Source organism: Mixophyes fleayi, chromosome 5 (genome assembly GCF_038048845.1).
Source record: "Mixophyes fleayi isolate aMixFle1 chromosome 5, aMixFle1.hap1, whole genome shotgun sequence".
NCBI classification, from domain to species: Eukaryota; Metazoa; Chordata; class Amphibia; order Anura; family Limnodynastidae; genus Mixophyes; species Mixophyes fleayi.
In genome coordinates this window covers 8,465,653-8,484,318 of record NC_134406.1, presented here as the reverse complement: position 1 = coordinate 8,484,318, position 18,666 = coordinate 8,465,653, and the positions used below count along the sequence as shown (strand labels likewise).

Here is an 18,666-nt window from a genome sequence, read left to right as displayed (position 1 = left end):
TGTGTTTCTGCCATTGAGCGGTCTCCCAACTCCTTTACATTTTCATACCTCATCTGTTAAGTTTCTCAACTACTAATAATTACTTTATCTATCATTGAACATAACAAGGGCGTAGGTAATTTTTCCTACACATTCTTATTTTCGGTGTTCATGAAAATGAACTGAGCTAGTGCTGCACAGTGATCAAATTATCGTGAAATATAGAATGATCGCAGATTAACACGACTAAGCAATAATTAAGGGAGGATGCGTGCAGGCAGGTGATAATCCAGTGTGGTCTTTTCCCAGAATGCAGCTCAAACTGAACTTTAAAAAATAAATAATGATCACTGACCCCTATGATGATTGGAAAGGCCTTTTAAATAGGCACTCAGGGCACCTTAGGGTAAATGTTTAACAAGGCATTGGTGAAGATACTGCAAGCATTCACCCCTCGTTGCCCCCCCAGTAGCCATGCATGTGGCCCTTGCGAGCATCACAAGAATAAATCACTCCTTTTTAAAGGTCCATTTAAGCTGTATTTTCTTGCAGCTCAAAAAGAGGGGCGAAGAGTACCCCCCACCACCAGCCATTGTTATTAATAGACCAATTAATTTTAAACATTTACTGTATGAGAAATAATGAATACAACATGTTACGCATAAATGTACACCGTGCCGTGTTAAGCCCACCAAATCCCACCTAAATCCTGTTGTTATGCCCAGTGAACAGGTATTGGGGGGGGGTCTATAAAGAAGAGTGAGATATGGGGAGGAAACGAACATTTGCCACAGGCAGCGATATATCAAAGTAATATAATAAAACCGCCACAGAACACACATGATTCCAAACGACAATCGCATCAAGCTCAATATGACCATTTTCAGGCATGGCTGAATAGCTTTCACTCACTGCTAGGGATTTTTTTCAATGAGCAACGAGAATGAAGACAAAATGAACTAGTCTGACATTAGGGCGCCAAGAGATGATGTAAATCCATCCCAATATATGTAGGTTTCAAATATTCGTTGTATGATTTCCTTTACATCAAAAGACCAAGCAATGAAGGTGTACAAATAGACAACAAGGTCTATGCCGGTCGTGCTCGTGTTTTTTTTGGCTTCCAATAGAATGTATGGTATAGATGACAATTGTGAGACCCTAACACAAGATTCTGGGATGCGGTTTGACTTGGTGATCCACAGTATGTGCATCTCTGTGTCACCCAGAGTACAGAGTGTAGAGAGTATAGAGTGCAGCAATATTATCTCAAGCCACAACGAGTCTAAAGATCACTTCTCATCCTCCTGGACACCTCTGCGGATTTCAATAGTTAACCACCCTCACCTCCTCCACACCCTTCACTCTACTGTACTTCATGACATTGGTCTTTCCTGGTTCACTTTCTCCAGCTTCTTCTCCCCTTCCATTCCTCTATAAGGCTTGGCCCCAGCCCCCTGCTCTTTTTGCTGTAAACCTCCTCTCTTGGTCATATAAACAACTTCTTCTGTCTCCAGTTCCACCTCTACTACTATGACACCCAAATCTACCTCTCCTCCCCTCATTTACCCTCTCTCTCGGCTACCTCCTCATGGATGACCCATCGCTTCCAAAAACATCACCTTCCTTTCTGCAAGAGTCTCCAAGCCCACCCCCAACACAAGATAACACAACACTCTCCCATTTCTCATGTCCAATATCAGGGTGTCCCACTTACCTCTAGTCTGTCGCATGCACTTTCAAAATGTCACTAAGATACCTTTCTTGGCCACCATTGAGGCTACCAAAACTCTCATCCACGTTCTTGTTATCTCCCACCTCAATTAATGCAACCTTCTTCTGTCTGGCCTCTCTCCCACACAATTCTCCCTTCAAAACATCCTCAACACCATGACTCGTCGGAATTTCCTCTCCCACAGCTTCACTTTTGCCTCCAAGCTCTGCCAATCACTTCACTTGTAGCCGTGATTGTTCCTCGTGGTCCCCTCTAGTCCCACCCACTTTCCTCTCACTCCCATCCAGCTCTCTAATTTTCTGAACAGAAAAAAAAAAGAACTTCCACCTACAGTGTGGCAGGAGAATGTATGCAGATGGATGTAGGTGGGGGCATCAATTTTATCACAAACATAAAAGAAAAGATATTTCCCTGGAAAAACAACAAGAACAATGGTGGTGCTTTTAATGGGACTGTTTACACGGCTGGTTGTAGCAGACGCTGTCACATAATTCACAGACACTCTTCCTGCACTCATTTTTATATAAATTATTTGGCAAAGTCTTAAAAAATTGGGCTTCAGTTCCTTTAAATATAAATGTTGGTCCTTTCTGTTGTATGTTATCTGTAGGGTGAAAATTCATTTAGCAGGATTATTCTTGGAGCATGTGCCGGGAATCAGTTACACAGTGCACTGAGCAGGTCCCACGTCCCAGGGAAGGTAAAGCTTTGACCTAAAGATTTCTGCTTGTGATATCACAAATGAAGCGACAAGAGAGGTTGCAGTAGTTCCATTGTACTATTTCCCTTTTAATTTAGCATGAGAAATTGGCGATTGTATTAACCCTGGCACCAACGTGCCTCAGCTCTGAGAATAAAAGAGACGTCCATTGCTAATGAATCGAGGCCATCACGAGCCTGAGCGGTTTAATTTCATGCACCATCCGCTCGAAGCTTCTTAATCTGTCTATGAAACAAAACCAAGTCGAAAAATAGATCTGGATGAGGAGAAGGGCAAGAAAATACGTCTCTACGATTATCTCTCAGCAAACCACATGTACCAGACTCGGACTTCAAACTAGGAAGGAAACTCTCCGAGTAGCTTGTAACTTACTGCACATGTCTCTGACAGTGTAATGACTCAATGCGAATCGAGTGATTGCTTTACTCTGTGCTTAAAGGGCCATTAAACCTAAATCCTACTCACAACTACACATCTTGAAGTTCCCATACCATGACAGGAATTAAAGATGTCCACCCCCACACACACATCTGTTGGCACTAGCAGAGGTTTGGTGGTCCCCATGTCTTGGACCCTTACAGTTAAGAAGATAATTCCATCACCTCGATAATCTAATGGTATAATGGCCAGGCGGCACATGGACAAGATTAGAACCAAACACGCAATGCACGGTGTTGATTGGACGGCTGCGTCATGGGGCCACCTCGTGGGTTCCGTTAAGCTATAGGGAGAGAGGATTCTGGGAGAAAACTGATCCCAAGTGGAATGCTGCTCGAGCTTAGCGCCACATTAGGTGCTTTGTGCAGCAGAGGATTTAGCCTAAAAAGTGTTTACACGTACAAGAGGATAGTCCCCCCATACTTTATGAACGCTGCCAGCAAGATTCATGGGAGCTCATGAAGAGCGTCAGGAACTCGACACATGTAAGCAAATAAGTAAATGGTTAGGTAAATAAGTAGCTGCACAGAGTATCCGATTTCCACAGGCCTTAAGACAACTGATCGTATCTAACATTCTTACCAACCTTACTACAAACTATTGCCCTCTCAGTCGTTCTGAATTTCAATGACTCAATCGGTTTTCTTACAGGAAGAACTATGTACAAAGGACCAGAACCTTATCAAAAACTGCCTAACCTAAAAAAGAACCATGAAACCAATACCTCAAAATGTAACTTCATTACAATGTAGACATACAATGTACTGTATAAATATACAAGATATCCCTGACGACGTGTTGGATTGTCTCCCATATGTGAGCTTGTAATATCTGGCACTGTACCATTCTGATTATTTTAAATGGATGGATTTTCTGTGACATCATTACTGGGACCCAGGACATCAGCATCCATCATAACCTCAGCGTGGTTACAGATAAGCAGGTTGTTTTATAGCTAATGTAAGGGTTTTAACCATATGTAAAATACATTTTTGATAAACGGTCCTTCCCATGTATTTGCCACTGGTGGCTAGTTATTTACCTAGATCAGCTGTGTTACTTGTGAGGACAAATCATCATCATCAACATTTATTTATATAGTGCCAGCAGATTCCGTAGCGCTTTACTTTCTGGACCATATAAAAAGAAAAAAGGAGGAACAAGTAAAAAGATCTACAGACAGATTGTGAGGGAATCGCTGGAAGAGAGAGAATTACATGTTTCACATTTCTGATACACTATTGTAGTGGTGGAAGTGGGGGGTATACGAAGTATGTCATATCGTCATGTCTCCTACTGCTACATTGTAACACTATCACATTCCAATCACTTACATTATATATATATATACACACACACATACACATTGGTGGAAGTGGGTGGTATACGGAGTATGTCATATCGTCACATCTCCTACTGCTACATTGTAACACTATCACATTCCAATCACTTACATTATATATATATATACACACACACATACACAGTGGTGGAAGTGGGTGGTATACGGAGTATGTCATATCGTCATGTCTCCTACTGCTACATTGTAACACTATCACATTCCAATCACTTACATTATATATATATATACACACACACATACACAGTGGTGGAAGTGGGTGGTATACGGAGTATGTCATATCGTCACATCTCCTACTGCTACATTGTAACACTATCACATTCCAATCACTTACATTATATATATATATATATATATACACACACACACATACACAGTGGTGGAAGTGGGGGGTATACGGAGTATGTCATATCGTCACATCTCCTACTGCTACATTGTAACACTATCACATTCCAATCACTTACATTATACAGTGCATCCGGAAAGTATTCACAGAGCTTCACTTTTTCCACATTTTGTTATGTTACAGCCTTATTCCAAAATGGAATAAATTCCTTTTTCCCTCAAAATTCTACACACAATACCCAATAATGACGAGGTGAAAAAAAAGATTTTTTATGAGATTTTTGCAAATTTATTAAAAATATAAACTAAGATATCACATGTACATAAGTATTCACAGCCTTTGCCGTGAAGCTCAAAATTGAGCTCAGGTGCATCCTGTTTCCACTGATCATCCTTGAGATGCTCCTACAGCTTAACTGGAGTCCACCTGTGGTAAACTCAGTTGATTGGATTTGCAAAGGCACACACCTGTCTATATAACAGTGCATGTCAGAGCACAAACAAAGCATGAAGTCAAAGGAATTGTCTCGAGGCATAAATCTGGGGAAGGGTACAGAAAAATATCTGCTTCTTTGAAGGTCCCAATGAGCAGAGTGGCCTCCATCATCCGTAAATGGAAGAAATTCGGAACCACCGGGACTCTTCCTAGAGCTGGCCGGCCATCTAAACTGAACAATCGGGGGTGAAGGGCCCAAGTTAGGGAGGTGACCAAGAACCCGATGGTCACTCTGTCAGAGCTACAGCATTCCTCTGTGGGGAGAGGAGAACCTTCCAGAAGGACAACCATCTCTGCAGCAATCCACCAATCTGGTCTGTATGGTAGAGTGGCCAGACGGAAGCCACTCCTTAGTAAAAAGCACATGGAAGGCCGCCTGAAGTTTGCCAAAATGCACCTGAAGGACTCTCAGACCCTGAGAAACAAAATTCTCTGGTCTGATGAGACAAAGATTGAACTCTTTGGTGTGAATGCCAGGCGTCATGTTTGGAGGAAACCAGGCACCACTCATCACCAGGCCAATACCATCTCTACAGTGAAACATGCATGTGGCAGCATCATGCTGTGGGGATGTTTTCAGTGGCAGGAACTAGGAGACTAGTCAGGATAGAGGGAAAGATGAATGCAGCAATGTACAGAGACATCCTGGATGAAAACCTGCTCCAGAGCGCTCCTGACCTCAGACTGGGGCGACGGTTCATCTTGCGGCAGGACAACGACCCTAAGCACACAGCCAAGATATCAAAGAAGTGGCTTCAGGACAACTCTGTGAATGTCCTTGAGTGGCCCAGCCAAAGCCCAGACTTGAATCCGATTGAACATCTCTGGATCTAAAAATGGCTGTGCACCGACGCTTCCCATCCAACCTGATGGAGCTTGCAAAGAGGAATGGGCGAAACTGCCCAAAGATAGGTGTACCGAGCTTGTGGCATCAAATTCAAAAAGACTTGAGGCTGTAATTATTGCCAAAGGTGCATCAACAAAGTATTGCGCAAAGGCTGTGAATAGTTATGTACATGTGATTTCTTTGTTTTTTATTTTTAATAAATTTGCAAAAATCTCAAACTTTTTTCACGTGGTCATTATGGGGTATTGTGTGTACAATTTTGAGGGAAAAGGGGAATTTATACCATTTTGGAATAAGGCTGTAACATAACAAAACGTGGAAAAAGTGAAGCGCTGTGAATACTTTCCGGATGCACTGTATCCATACAGTGGTGAAAGTTGGGGGGTATACGGGGGTATGTCATTATGTAATACCCCCGTATGACATAACAGCTGGCAAGATTGCTTTGTAATTACTAATAGATTTCAGATGGTGTTTTGGCTTTCCATGACTTTTTGCACCTCCCTTTCTTCATGTGTTCAATACTTTTTCCCTGTGTCATTTCACATTATTACACAAAACTTAATTTATGGACATCTATGGTTTGATTTCTTTGAATGTGTGGATTGTTGTTGCTGACATTTGGTGTAAATTTCTACAATAGCCACACTAAATATATATTTACTGAGAGAAAGGTTGATGTGTTCAATACTTATTTCACCCGCTTCCACAGTGGTGGAAGTGGGGGGTATACGGGGTATGTCATACCGCCCCTTATCCTACTACATATGTATGTATGTATGCATGCGTTGGGTACTAAATGACGATACTGATAACGCTGACACTACTTACCCCTACAGCGTTATCATGAAAGTGGCATTCCATACATCTTCATCTGTCCGACTGTTGGAAAAGCTGACTTTGAAGAAATTAGAGAGATCGAGTGTTCGGCGCACAGGAATGACGTCACTGGTAAAAGCAACAGTATTGTTAGTGCTATTAAAGGGGCAATGGCAGTACACCGGCTGGACAATGCTCAAGTTGTATTAAAAAGCACTGTCCAGCCCCCGCGTACTGCCATCGCCCCTTTAACAACACTAACAATACTGTCACCTTTACCAGTGACGTCATTCCTGTGCGCCGGACACTCGGTCTCTCTAATCTAATCAGCTTTTCCAACAGTCGAGCAGGTGAAGATGTCAGGAATGGCACTTTCAGGATGACGCTGTAGGGGTTATATACACACACACCAATCAGCCAAAGGCCTTAGGCCTGGGATATATGCTGCATATCTGTGGCTGATTGGTGCAATGTGTGAAGCAGAAGTTGTACTGTGTGACAGGTGCGATAGAACAGACAGACTAGAAGGAAAAAAGTTCTACTGTGTAGGAAAAAAAAAAAAAAAAGACATATTATATCACACAATACATCTGATCAGTATCCAGATTCCCAGCTGTATGCACTGTATTCTATGGAGTAAAGATTAAGTGTTGAGGCGCTTCAGCTTTACATAAAACTTATTGTACAGAGATGGAGAAACACATATCCAGACTTGAATTCAGGCACTTTGGAGATGCTTTATGCTAAATTTAAGTTTTCTCTTTTTTTTTGTCCCATTTAAAGATATGCTATGACCGGGACTCTTTTCCAAGCTATTTAAAGCCTGCAACAAAAAGCAACAGTCCTTGTCCCTCCCCCCAGTTTGCTTGGGTGAGGGAAAGATAGAAAACGCACTCATTATACCAATAACATGCTGAGACGCACCCTGTCCTCCTCGCCCGTGCTTCACACTGCGGTAGAGGACAGATCTGAATCAGGGGGGTGTCAGAGGTTGACTGACATACTGACCATGCTGATTAGCAAGCTAGCCGGGTTCATTAGCATACTAACTGTCTAATCCAAATCTTCCTTCTCCCTGGTGTAGAAGACACATGTAAAGCAGAGGGACGGCACTGACTAGAAATGGCATGTTGGCCAGGCTGATTAGCAAGCTAGCCGGGCTCATTAGCATGTTAGTCTTCAGAGCTGCCCCTGGAAGAACAGGAGGCAGGGTCTTTTGTTACAGGACTGTGTTTAACAACTAAGACGTTTTTACTAAACATTCATAAACAATCCTATGCACAGATTTAACATAAAGTAAGAGATTGGTCAAATCATTTCGCAACACGAGCGTTATCTTTAAATCCCATACCTTGGTCAGACAGGAAGTCCAGCATGGTCTGCAGAAGGAAGGACAAGTGTCGGACACACAATGCAGGGTTCCCCATTCTCCGGGATGCATACACAAGCTCATGTAGTAACCGCATCTGCACTGCAGCCCACCCTCTGTGGGCACCTACAGGGAGAACAGAAAGGAGAAGCCGTCATTACCGGCCCAGCTACAACCAACACAAAAATATAAAATAAAACACATTTGTATTGTAGACTGAAACATTAATCAAGCTGGCTGAAAACATCTCATTAGAACAAGTTCAGATCTTTCACACATTCTACAGAAACAATCTGGATCAAAATATAGAGCACTGAATATTTCTGGATACTGTTGATAACGGACATAGTAGAGCTGAGGATTGACATCACACCTACAACCAAGTTGATTTAGGATATACTGAACTACCATCTCTATGTATTTGCTGGACCCACTGATGTCAACTGCTGTTGCTATTACCTCCTCCACTGGTCTGCTGGACTCATTGAGCTTCCATATCTGTTCAGCTGCCCACTGAGCCCAAACATCAGCAGCCCAACCCAGTCGTGTCAGAGCTGCAGAAACATTGCACTGTATTAACGCCAGCCTGGGGGGCAATAAAGTCTTTTTCACCTCCTCCATTGCCCTACACAATTTGGACCAATTGTTCCTTCCCAATTTCTCATAATCTACCCTAGCTAATCCACAGTCACCCACATCTTTCCCATCCCTCCATCAGGCACCTACTCAGTTTACCTTCTCTCTTCCACCACACTTCTCTCCAAACTCTTCTCTCTCCCGCATCCCATTTCTCCCTCCCCTAGTATTATTTCCCTGTCACTACGTCCCTCCTCGCTAGTCTGCATGTAGTCTGGAATTAAGACCGACATAAACAAAAAAATAACTAACTCACTTTCAAATCATCCTCGTATGTTCCCCCCATACATTTCCCACTATCTGCTCATGCTCCTCATTCCAACACAAAACTTTCCATTCACTCTGAACTTTCAATCCCCCCCAACCTTAGCTCACCTCTTCAATATCTCCACTACCCTCCTTTTCTTGTGCACTTTGGAATGCGAGATATGTGTTTAACAAACTCGCATCCATTCATGATCTTTTAATTTCAAAATCCCTCAACCTCCTTACCATTACTAATTCCTGGCTGACCTCCTCTAACACTAAGTCCCCTGAAGCTCTCTCCTACAGGGTACTCTCCCTCAGTCACACATTTACTTTCTCCATATTTCACCTGCCGGAGTCATACCCCTAGAACCCTCCCTCTCATTTCTTCCTTTAAAGTCCACACTATTCTCTCCTCTCTACCTTCGTATTGCTGTCATGTATGACCCCCCCAGGTCCAGTTTCCAAATTCCATGACAAATTTGCTTCCTGGTTTACTTATTTTCTACCCTTTGACCGGCCTACTCTCATACTATATTACACATTGCTATTGGCAACCTCACTACTTTTACTTACTTCCTCCTTTGGTCTTTCCCGTATCTTCTCCCGCTTCTGCTCCGTCTCTAGTTTCTCCCCGTTAACCTTCCTGCTCTACAACCACAGCCTCCTTTACTTCAACATCATGTTGCCTCATTTCCCCCCCAGCACCCAACAAAACAAATACTCTCATCCCCATCCACTTCTCATTTTCCCCAAAACAATTACTCTCTCTTAACCATCGCAGACCAAACAGACCTGCTAACTGCAGAAGTGCTCCAGCACTGCTGAGTGCTCCTATGCCTACTTCCTTCCCAGTAAATTCATCCTTTCATGTTGCAGCACTAACCTTTCACTATACTTCACTTCTTTAATATCCAAAAAGTCTTCTAAACCAGTTGCCTCTGTGCCTCTTTCAACTCGCTGCTCTCTCACCTGCACCTCTTCCAATGTCCTCCTTTTCAATCCATGATTTTGCCACCTACTTCAGAGACAAAATTTACACCATTCGACAATATATTTCCTCATGCCTAATTCCTCACACCCCACCCACTGCCACCTACACCCCAATCAACTCTCAGTTTATTCTCTCCAGCAATCAAGGATGATGTCTCTGCACTCATCTCATCATCTCACCCTACAACCTAAACCCTCGACCCTATTCCCTCCCAACTTCTCAGCTCCATCTTCTAGACTGCATCCCCACCTCTAGTTCAGCTCTTCAACCTACCTTTCTCCACATTCCTATTCTCCTTTAAACAAGTTCTCATCTCACCAGTCCAAAAGAAACCATTTCTAGACCCAGACTCTCTCCCCAACTACCGCCTGGACCTCTGCTGTCTTCGACACTGTTGATCACCCTTTTCTCCTGCACACACTTAAATACATTGGATTTATGAAAGTTCTTTTCTGGTTCAAATCCTACCAATCAAACTGCTCATTTAGTGTCTCTACATCTAGCACATCTTTTCCTCTACTCTATTTATTGGGGTCCCTCAGGACGCCTCTTTTCTTGGGGAACAAGTTTGATCTTTCAGCCTCCGGTACCACCTCTACGCTGACAACACCTAAATATACTTCTCTACCCCTGACCTGTCCCCTTCTCTATCTCATGTAACCAACTGTCTCTCTGCTATTTCCACATGAATGTCTCATTGCTAAATAAAGTTCAACAAGTCCAAAACAGAACTTATCTTCCCTCCTCCCAGAGTTACCACCTCCCCTCAAATCATCCTCACTATCAGTAACACCACAATTGCCTCCACTGCTTTGAGGTCACCCTTGTCTCCATCCTAGGATCTTATCCTCACATCCAATCTCCCTGTCCTATTGCCTCCCCCTTACAAATATTGTCAGAATACGCACTTCTCTTTTTTTACCCAAGTTGCTATCAAAACTTTTATCCACTCTCGTCATCTCCCACCTTGACTATTGCAACCTCCTGCTATCCCGCATACCCCTCACCCATCTATTTCATTCCATCCTAAATACCACAGCAGGAGAGACCTTACGTTCCTGTTGCTCCACATCTGCGCACCACTTTGAAAATTCCTACCCTGGCTTACTGTGTCCTTCAGAACCCAAATCACATTACCCTTATCCACAAAGTCCTCAACAACGTCACCCCTTCATACATCTCAAATCTCATCTGAAAACACTCTCCCTCCCGCCCTCTTAGATCTACCTCTGACCTGCGCCTCGACTCTGGTAGACACCAGTCATTACTGCCTACAGGAATTCTCCCGTGCTGCTACTCACTTATGGAACTCCCTACAAGTCCCTACACGCTGTATACATCCCAATTGTAAAGCGCTATGGAATATGTTGGCGCTATATAAATAAATGTTGATGATGATGATGATTTTGCCAGGCGCAGACATTCGGGCACACCAGCCTCTCTGTTTGTGATGAGCAATCTGAACAAGCCTCAGGGACAGCAAAAATGTCACCTCAAAGTCCCCGCTAGGATCTCCGAATAATTACATAGTATCCTTATCACCTAGAAGATTGTTTGGTGGAGACTCGGGATGGTCTTATTTCATATGTCATCGTACATAACTATAGTTACATGTTTTATGTGTGTATTAGTTTTGGATAACAATGAAATGCGTTTAAAGGATGCAAAATCTGCTGGTAAAACTTCTGCACAGCAAGAAAGGCCGCAGAAAATGCATCTTCTCTCCAAATGCCGACGTTCTGCACAATCCCTCCCTTCAGCCAGTTAATATTTCTGCTCCTCTGCAATTGCCATTATTGTAACTGGCAAACTTGTACACAAGTTTGCGCATCGGAGGAAGTCGGGGCGTCTTCCTCCAAAGCGCCTTCGCATCGCACCTCAACATTGTCCTTACACACTACACTAAAATAAAAGAAACACTTAATAAAAAACATGAACCCCTAACAAGCTACATCCCACCCTTCATATATTCATCAAACCCCTCGCACTAAGTCGTTGGTATCACCAGGAGATAAGGATTCTGGGAGTTATAGCTCAGTAACTGCATCCACATTCACACTGGGAAACCACCAGATCACTTTTACTAGTGGCAAAATGAAAGTTACATTTACATATATTATCATCTGTGCCTTGTTTCAATTACAGTCTGTAAATAATTAATATCATTCACACTTTATTCCCCAAATTCCTGCTCTCTAGACAAACACAGAAGAGTCCTGTGCTTTGGCTCAGTTCCACCACGCTGAACATTCTAATAAGTTACAATATCCATCCGAATTCTTTACCCCAATAATCCAGCACAATTTTCGCCAGCGCTGTGCAACGCCTCAACTCCCCCCATCCTCCCTCGTATTAGGGTCCGTCACACACAAGAAAAGGCTCTTTCCTTGTCTTTCTGTTTTGTTTTGCTGCTTAAACAGATTAGGTAGCGTGCTGCAGTCACTGAAAGCTTTGCTGGCGGCGACCACAAATGAAATTAAAATATTAAACACAGATTTCTAAATGCTTTTACACCTCAGTAACTTGTGAGTGGAGAAAAAAAAATGAAAAATGAAAAATGAAAAGAAAACACTGCAGTCTACAGAAAATAAAGACTGCAATAGAGGACGAGACTTTCATGTAGCTGACAAGTGGAAAACAGCAAAACGCTGCTAAGTGAGATCACAGAGCACTGAAAACGTGCACAAAAAGTATTTGTGTGTGCAGGTTTCCATATACACAAATACTGATCCCTCTTGTGACAGAGGGGGACTGAGTCTGGAACACAGTCACTAGGACACAAGATACTAACGCTGCATTTAGGTGCAAGATGAACCCGTAACAACGTATCAGTCACTTGCTGTCGTTGTCTAACTTTCTGAAATTATTACCTTTGCTGAAATCTTTAGGGTCCAGGGATAAGCTGTATCCAGGCAGTGTCTCTAACAGGAGTTTGTAGCATGCCTTCCAGCCTGGCTCCGGGATGGTGGGGGCCACACACTGCATGGCAGCCACCCGCTTGAAGAAAGCAGACTTGCGGTGAAAGCCGATGAGTTCGTACAGCTCGGACAGGACGCTGTATCGCTGAATCTTCTCCTCCTCGGAAAGCTACAAAATAATAAAAGGAAAATTATACATATTTATCTGTAGTGTGTATGGAAATATATAACAGGTTTCAAATCCAAGTCATAGTAACTAAAGTAGCTAAAAAGTAAAACTGGATGAATAACTTTAATAATTAAAAAAAAAACAAAAAAAAAAAACAAAGATAATGCTCTTTCTTAAACCAGCGTTGCCTTATTCTAGCACGGTAACTTATGGTGCCCGATTTTAGGACCAGTTACTTCTGGTGCCCTATTCTAGGAATAGTTACTTGTGGTGCCCTATTCTAGGAAAGACTACTTCTGGTGCCCGATACTAGGAATGGTGACTTGTAGTGCCCGATTCTAGAAAAGGTTACTTGTGGTGCTTGATACTAGCATGGTTACTTGTAGTGCCCGATTCTAGAAACGGTTACTTGTGGTGCCCGATTCTAGCAACGGTTACTTGTGGTGCCCGATTCTAGGAACGGTTACTTGTGGTGCCCGATTCTAGGAACGGTTACTTGTGGTGCCCGATTCTAGGAACGGTTACTTGTGGTGCCCGATTCTAGGAACGGTTACTTGTGGTGCCCGATTCTAGGAACGGTTACTTGTGGTGCCCGATACTAGGAATGGTGACTTGTAGTGCCCGATTCTAGAAAAGGTTACTTGTGGTGCTTGATACTAGCATGGTTACTTGTAGTGCCCGATTCTAGAAACGGTTACTTGTGGTGCCCGATTCTAGCAACGGTTACTTGTGGTGCCCGATTCTAGGAACGGTTACTTGTGGTGCCCGATTCTAGGAACGGTTACTTGTGGTGCCCGATTCTAGGAACGGTTACTTGTGGTGCCCGATTCTAGGAACGGTTACTTGTGGTGCCCGATTCTAGGAACGGTTACTTGTGGTGCCCGATTCTAGGAACGGTTACTTGTGGTGCCCGATTCTAGGAACGGTTACTTGTGGTGCCCGATTCTAGGAACGGTGACTTGTAGTGCCCGATTCTAGGAATGGTGACTTGTAGTGCCCGATTCTAGAAAAGGTTACTTGTGGTGCTTGATACTAGCAAGGTTACTTGTGGTGCCCGATTCTAGAAACGGTTACTTGTGGTGCCCGATTCTAGAAACGGTTACTTGTGGTGCCCGATTCTAGAAACGGTTACTTGTGGTGCCCGATTCTAGAAACGGTTACTTGTGGTGCCCGATTCTAGAAACGGTTACTTGTGGTGCCCGATTCTAGAAACGGTTACTTGTGGTGCCCGATTCTAGAAACGGTTACTTGTGGTGCCCGATTCTAGAAACGGTTACTTGTGGTGCCCGATTCTAGAAACGGTTACTTGTGGTGCCCGATTCTAGAAACGGTAACTTGTGGTGCCCGATTCTAGGAACGGTTACTTGTGGTGCCCGATTCTAGGAACGGTTACTTGTGGTGCCCGATTCTAGGAACGGTTACTTGTGGTGCCCGATTCTAGGAACGGTTACTTGTGGTGCCCGATTCTAGGAACGGTTACTTGTGGTGCCCGATTCTAGGAACGGTTACTTGTGGTGCCCGATTCTAGGAAAGACTACTTCTGGTGCCCGATTCTAGGAACGGTTACTTGTGGTGCCCGATTCTAGGAACGGTTACTTGTGGTGCCCGATTCAAGGAATGGTTACTTGTGGTGCCCGATTCAAGGAACAGTTACTTGTGGTGCCCGATTCTAGGAACGGTTATTTGTGGTGCCTGATTCTAGGAAAGACTACTTCTGGTGCCCATACTAGGAATGGTGACTTGTAGTGCCCGATTCTAGAAACGGTTACTTGTGGTGCCTGATTCTAGGAACGGTTACTTGTGATGCCTGATTCTAGGAACGGTTACTTGTGGTGCCCTATTCTAGGAACGGTTACTTCTGGTGCCCGATTCTAGGACATTTACACCAGCTGTGTTCCAGTGAACTTCAGGAAGATAAAAGTCTAAGGCCAACACGATACAGAACTTAAAGTACATAACACGATAATTTACCTGAAAAAACATTTAAGGTCCACAGCATGACATCAGCCCTACACATCTGCCCAAAGCGATCTTATCTGAAAAGCTATGCGGATGTGTTTTAACTGCTCACATATAGTGGACACTAAAGCGTCACACATGTGAAGGATTGGCTCGTAGTCTCAAGGTTACCTAAAGCCTAAAATCAGTCACAGAAATTACCCGCAAAGAACTGAATGTTCTCTGCCTTCTTCTTAGTTCCCTTTTCCCTTTCAGTGGTAATTCTGTTATGTAAGACAAATAAAATACTAATAATCTACATTTACATAGAGCTGCAGGGGAAATCAGTCACACTTCATCTTCACATATCTTCAGTATATATTTATTTATACTGTCCATTAAACTATTCTACTAACATCAGACCTTTATTCATGTATATGCCAGTAAGAAAGCAATTGCTAAACGCTAAATAGGAAGTAATTGTGTGAGTGATTAGTGTTCTTTTATCTCTTTAGTTTTGAGAAGAGAATTCAGCTCTGCATGGGAAACCTGTCCCACTATAAGGAGTAATGACAGCACAGTGTATTGTCTACATATGTATTATCTAAGTGCTAAGAGGAGCGTCCTACACAAGAGAAGAGTGAGTTACATATCCCAGCACAGCTTGTTATTAGGACAATGGTTATAGGTCGGCAGTGTTTAGTGCCTCAGGCACGAGTATTCGATTACGGAGTATACACACTGCAATGGCACAGAGGAGGCCTGTGACAGCAGCAATGAGATGGCTAAAACTGACAGTGATTTCAGAATAATACATGATGACATTCAGGCAGGAATGGAGAGTGAATGTGATCTACACCAGGGCCCCTCCAGGGAATAAACAAGGTGCTATATAATGAAATTCTCAGACCTAGCTTTGCCTTTAAAGCAGCAATCCTATAGGGTTTTGGTTTTTTTAAAGAGTAAATTAAGTATCTTTTACCATGCATCGTTTTTCTTAGCTATTCTATTACAGACCATTATCTCCTTTTCAAAAGCTCTCTGGTTTGAAAACTATCATGTCACGTGATGGCAGAGAGGGGGGTAAGGAGAGTGAAGATGTCACATTAAACAGACCAGACACAAAACACTTTGTGTGGCTGCCAGACACAGTCGGTCTGGCTACACAGACACAGGCTCACAGCAGGTCATGTGATGACAAAGGGAGAGAAAGGGGGTGATGTCACAGTGCAGACAGAGCATTCCACCAAAGCCTCTCTGCTCACTACATTATGTGTCATGTGACTGTGGTTGCCATGGTAGTCAATGACAATGGGGACCATCTACATTAATAGCATTCTAAAGTGACAAACCAAGGAAAAAGTATTTTTTACACTTTTTAAACCATTAGAGAGACTGGGAGCTACACTAAGCAGAAAATTAAACATTACAATGGTAAACTAAAAAACAAAACAGAACTGTAAGTCAACAAACTGCACAAAACCATTCTAAAAACTGACCGTGTAATTGTTATCTACATAAATACAAAATGCTACACAAGCACAAAGTTTTATTGGCCCGAAAATAGGATAAATAAGTGTCAAAAGAAAAAAAAAAAGAGAGAACACTCTGCTGCATAAAATGTATAATTACAATACTGTACTAGATGCACTGACTGAAAGTACTGAACAAGCTCTACAAAAGCAACAAAGCGCTACCGCCACCTTGTGACCAGTTGGAAACACAGCAGGCACAGTGAAAGGCTGGCAATTAAGTGTATGCAAAGTGAATAGTCACTTAAAAAATAAACATTGGTGTTTATCACATATTGATTGATTTTGAAAATGGTAATTTTGATAGACATGAGGGTTATAAATAATAATAATTATAATAATAATAATAACACTAACAATAATATGCAAAAGGCAAGAGAATACTGTCATTGTATTTAGCCAATGAACAGCAAAAAGCTGCTGGTATGGGTTGCAGCTCAAAACAGCAAAGCAGAGTAAGTTCATACACTGCTTTGTGAATCCACCAATCTGTAGAAAGCAATTCTGTTACCTATGAAACTGCAAGGCTGGTACTAAGATTCTGCTTCTGCTCCATAACAATAGCAGAAAGATCTGCCTTTCTACTCAGCCTTTTAAAAATGTCAACTGTCAGCAAGGGGATGGGGCACATGACATTCTGCTAATACCAAGACTGGCAATCCCTGTGTAAGAATCTCCTATATGTTCCAGGAAGCTCCCTCTCTTAGCTTTAACCTGAAGCTGTCTTTGGCTGTATCTTAGCTATGCTTTCTGCCATATGCGTTTATAGCCATAAGTATATTTATATTTAAAGAGCCCCCACCTGACAAGGGAGGTCACCATATTGTGATCTGAAGCAACAGATGAGAGAACGCAGCAAACAATTCTCTGAATGTATAGCGATGTGGAATGTACTAACGTTATGTAGGTAAACAATAATAATATAGTAATAAGGAACCAGAGACCTCTCAGTTTGCAGTTCAGAGGGCCCAACGACTTCCATCCCAACCCCCTCAGCCGGGAATCTCCTGCTCGCATATTTACTGCAATATTGCTCCACTATAAATACCGGGACACTGTTCTTAGGCCAGCTAGAATAAAAGGTCTCCTTAAATTTGAAAATCACACAGCTTCAGTATTCCCTGATTTTGCTATTGAGGTTCAAAAAAGTCAAACCCAATTTACCAAATAAAGAGGAGGTGCAAAGACTTGCAACTTCCCTACACAGTCTTATTTCCTACATAGCTTCGTGTGATAGCGGATGGCCAATGCCACTTTTTCTCTACCCCTCGGGAGGTGGTTGACTGGCTGGATGGCTGGCCGCGGGCTGGGCCCAGGCGAGACCAATTCCCTATCCTTTGGGATGCCCTCAAAGGTTTCCTCCGGGTCACTTTGAATAATGGGGTGGTGGGATGTAAAAATTTTTGCAAGGAAAAGTAATCTGGATTGGAGCAGGCGTGTGGCAACCTAGAACACACCTAGGTTTCCACTCATTTGCCTTCAGGTTGCAAAGGTTATATGCCCAAAAAGAGAGGGCTGATCATTAGCTGGATAAATTGAACCGTAGACTTATTTTCTGCAGGCAAGCTATTTACGCACAAGGGGACAAAAGCGATAGTCTTATGCCCTACGTGGCCAAGTGGTAATGTAACTTGTCTCAAATATCCATTGTTATGAAGAGTGGCTTAGATCTCCTTGCAAAAGTACTTCAGGGGTTAAATTCCACCTCCACAGAGAACACTCAGGAGTTGAGTGAATTAAGCTACCATTGTTATTTCTGTTTGCTCCTTATTGTCCACTAGTGAGCTCTACAGACAGCCAGGAGCCGGGCCCAGCAGGGGTCACCTGAGGGAGGACACCTGGGAAGTTAGGGGAAGGGACTGGATAGTGTGAGATGCCTTTTGCAACTCCCCTGGGCAGGCAGTTCCTAAGGTGGGATTAGGAGGTGATAAAAGAGGCTACCCTGGGAGCTGGAGATGGATGTGACTGACTTTGGCCAAGAGGTGATGCTCTGCCAGAGATGTGCTGTGGAACCTATCTCACTGGATTTATTTGAACTGATTTCCTCACCTGTTGAACCCGCTATCATTAAGGTGCCATGCTGTATTTAATCCTGTTGTGCAGAATAAATCATCCTTCTATTCT

At 43.0% G+C, this 18,666-nt stretch overlaps 1 protein-coding gene across 3 annotated transcripts in view; it reads right to left on the bottom strand.

Moving 5' to 3' along the window:
* TRAPPC9 (trafficking protein particle complex subunit 9) overlaps window positions 1-18,666 on the bottom strand; it is a 456,795-nt gene that overhangs the window by 410,580 nt on the left and 27,549 nt on the right. For all 3 annotated transcript variants that reach the window (XM_075211675.1, XM_075211674.1, XM_075211676.1), the window contains exons 8-9: window positions 12,856-13,072; window positions 8,092-8,235 (exon numbers count right to left, since the gene is read on the bottom strand). In XM_075211675.1, coding sequence (XP_075067776.1) covers window positions 8,092-8,235; window positions 12,856-13,072 — 361 coding nt within the window. The remainder of the gene's footprint in view (window positions 1-8,091; window positions 8,236-12,855; window positions 13,073-18,666) is intronic.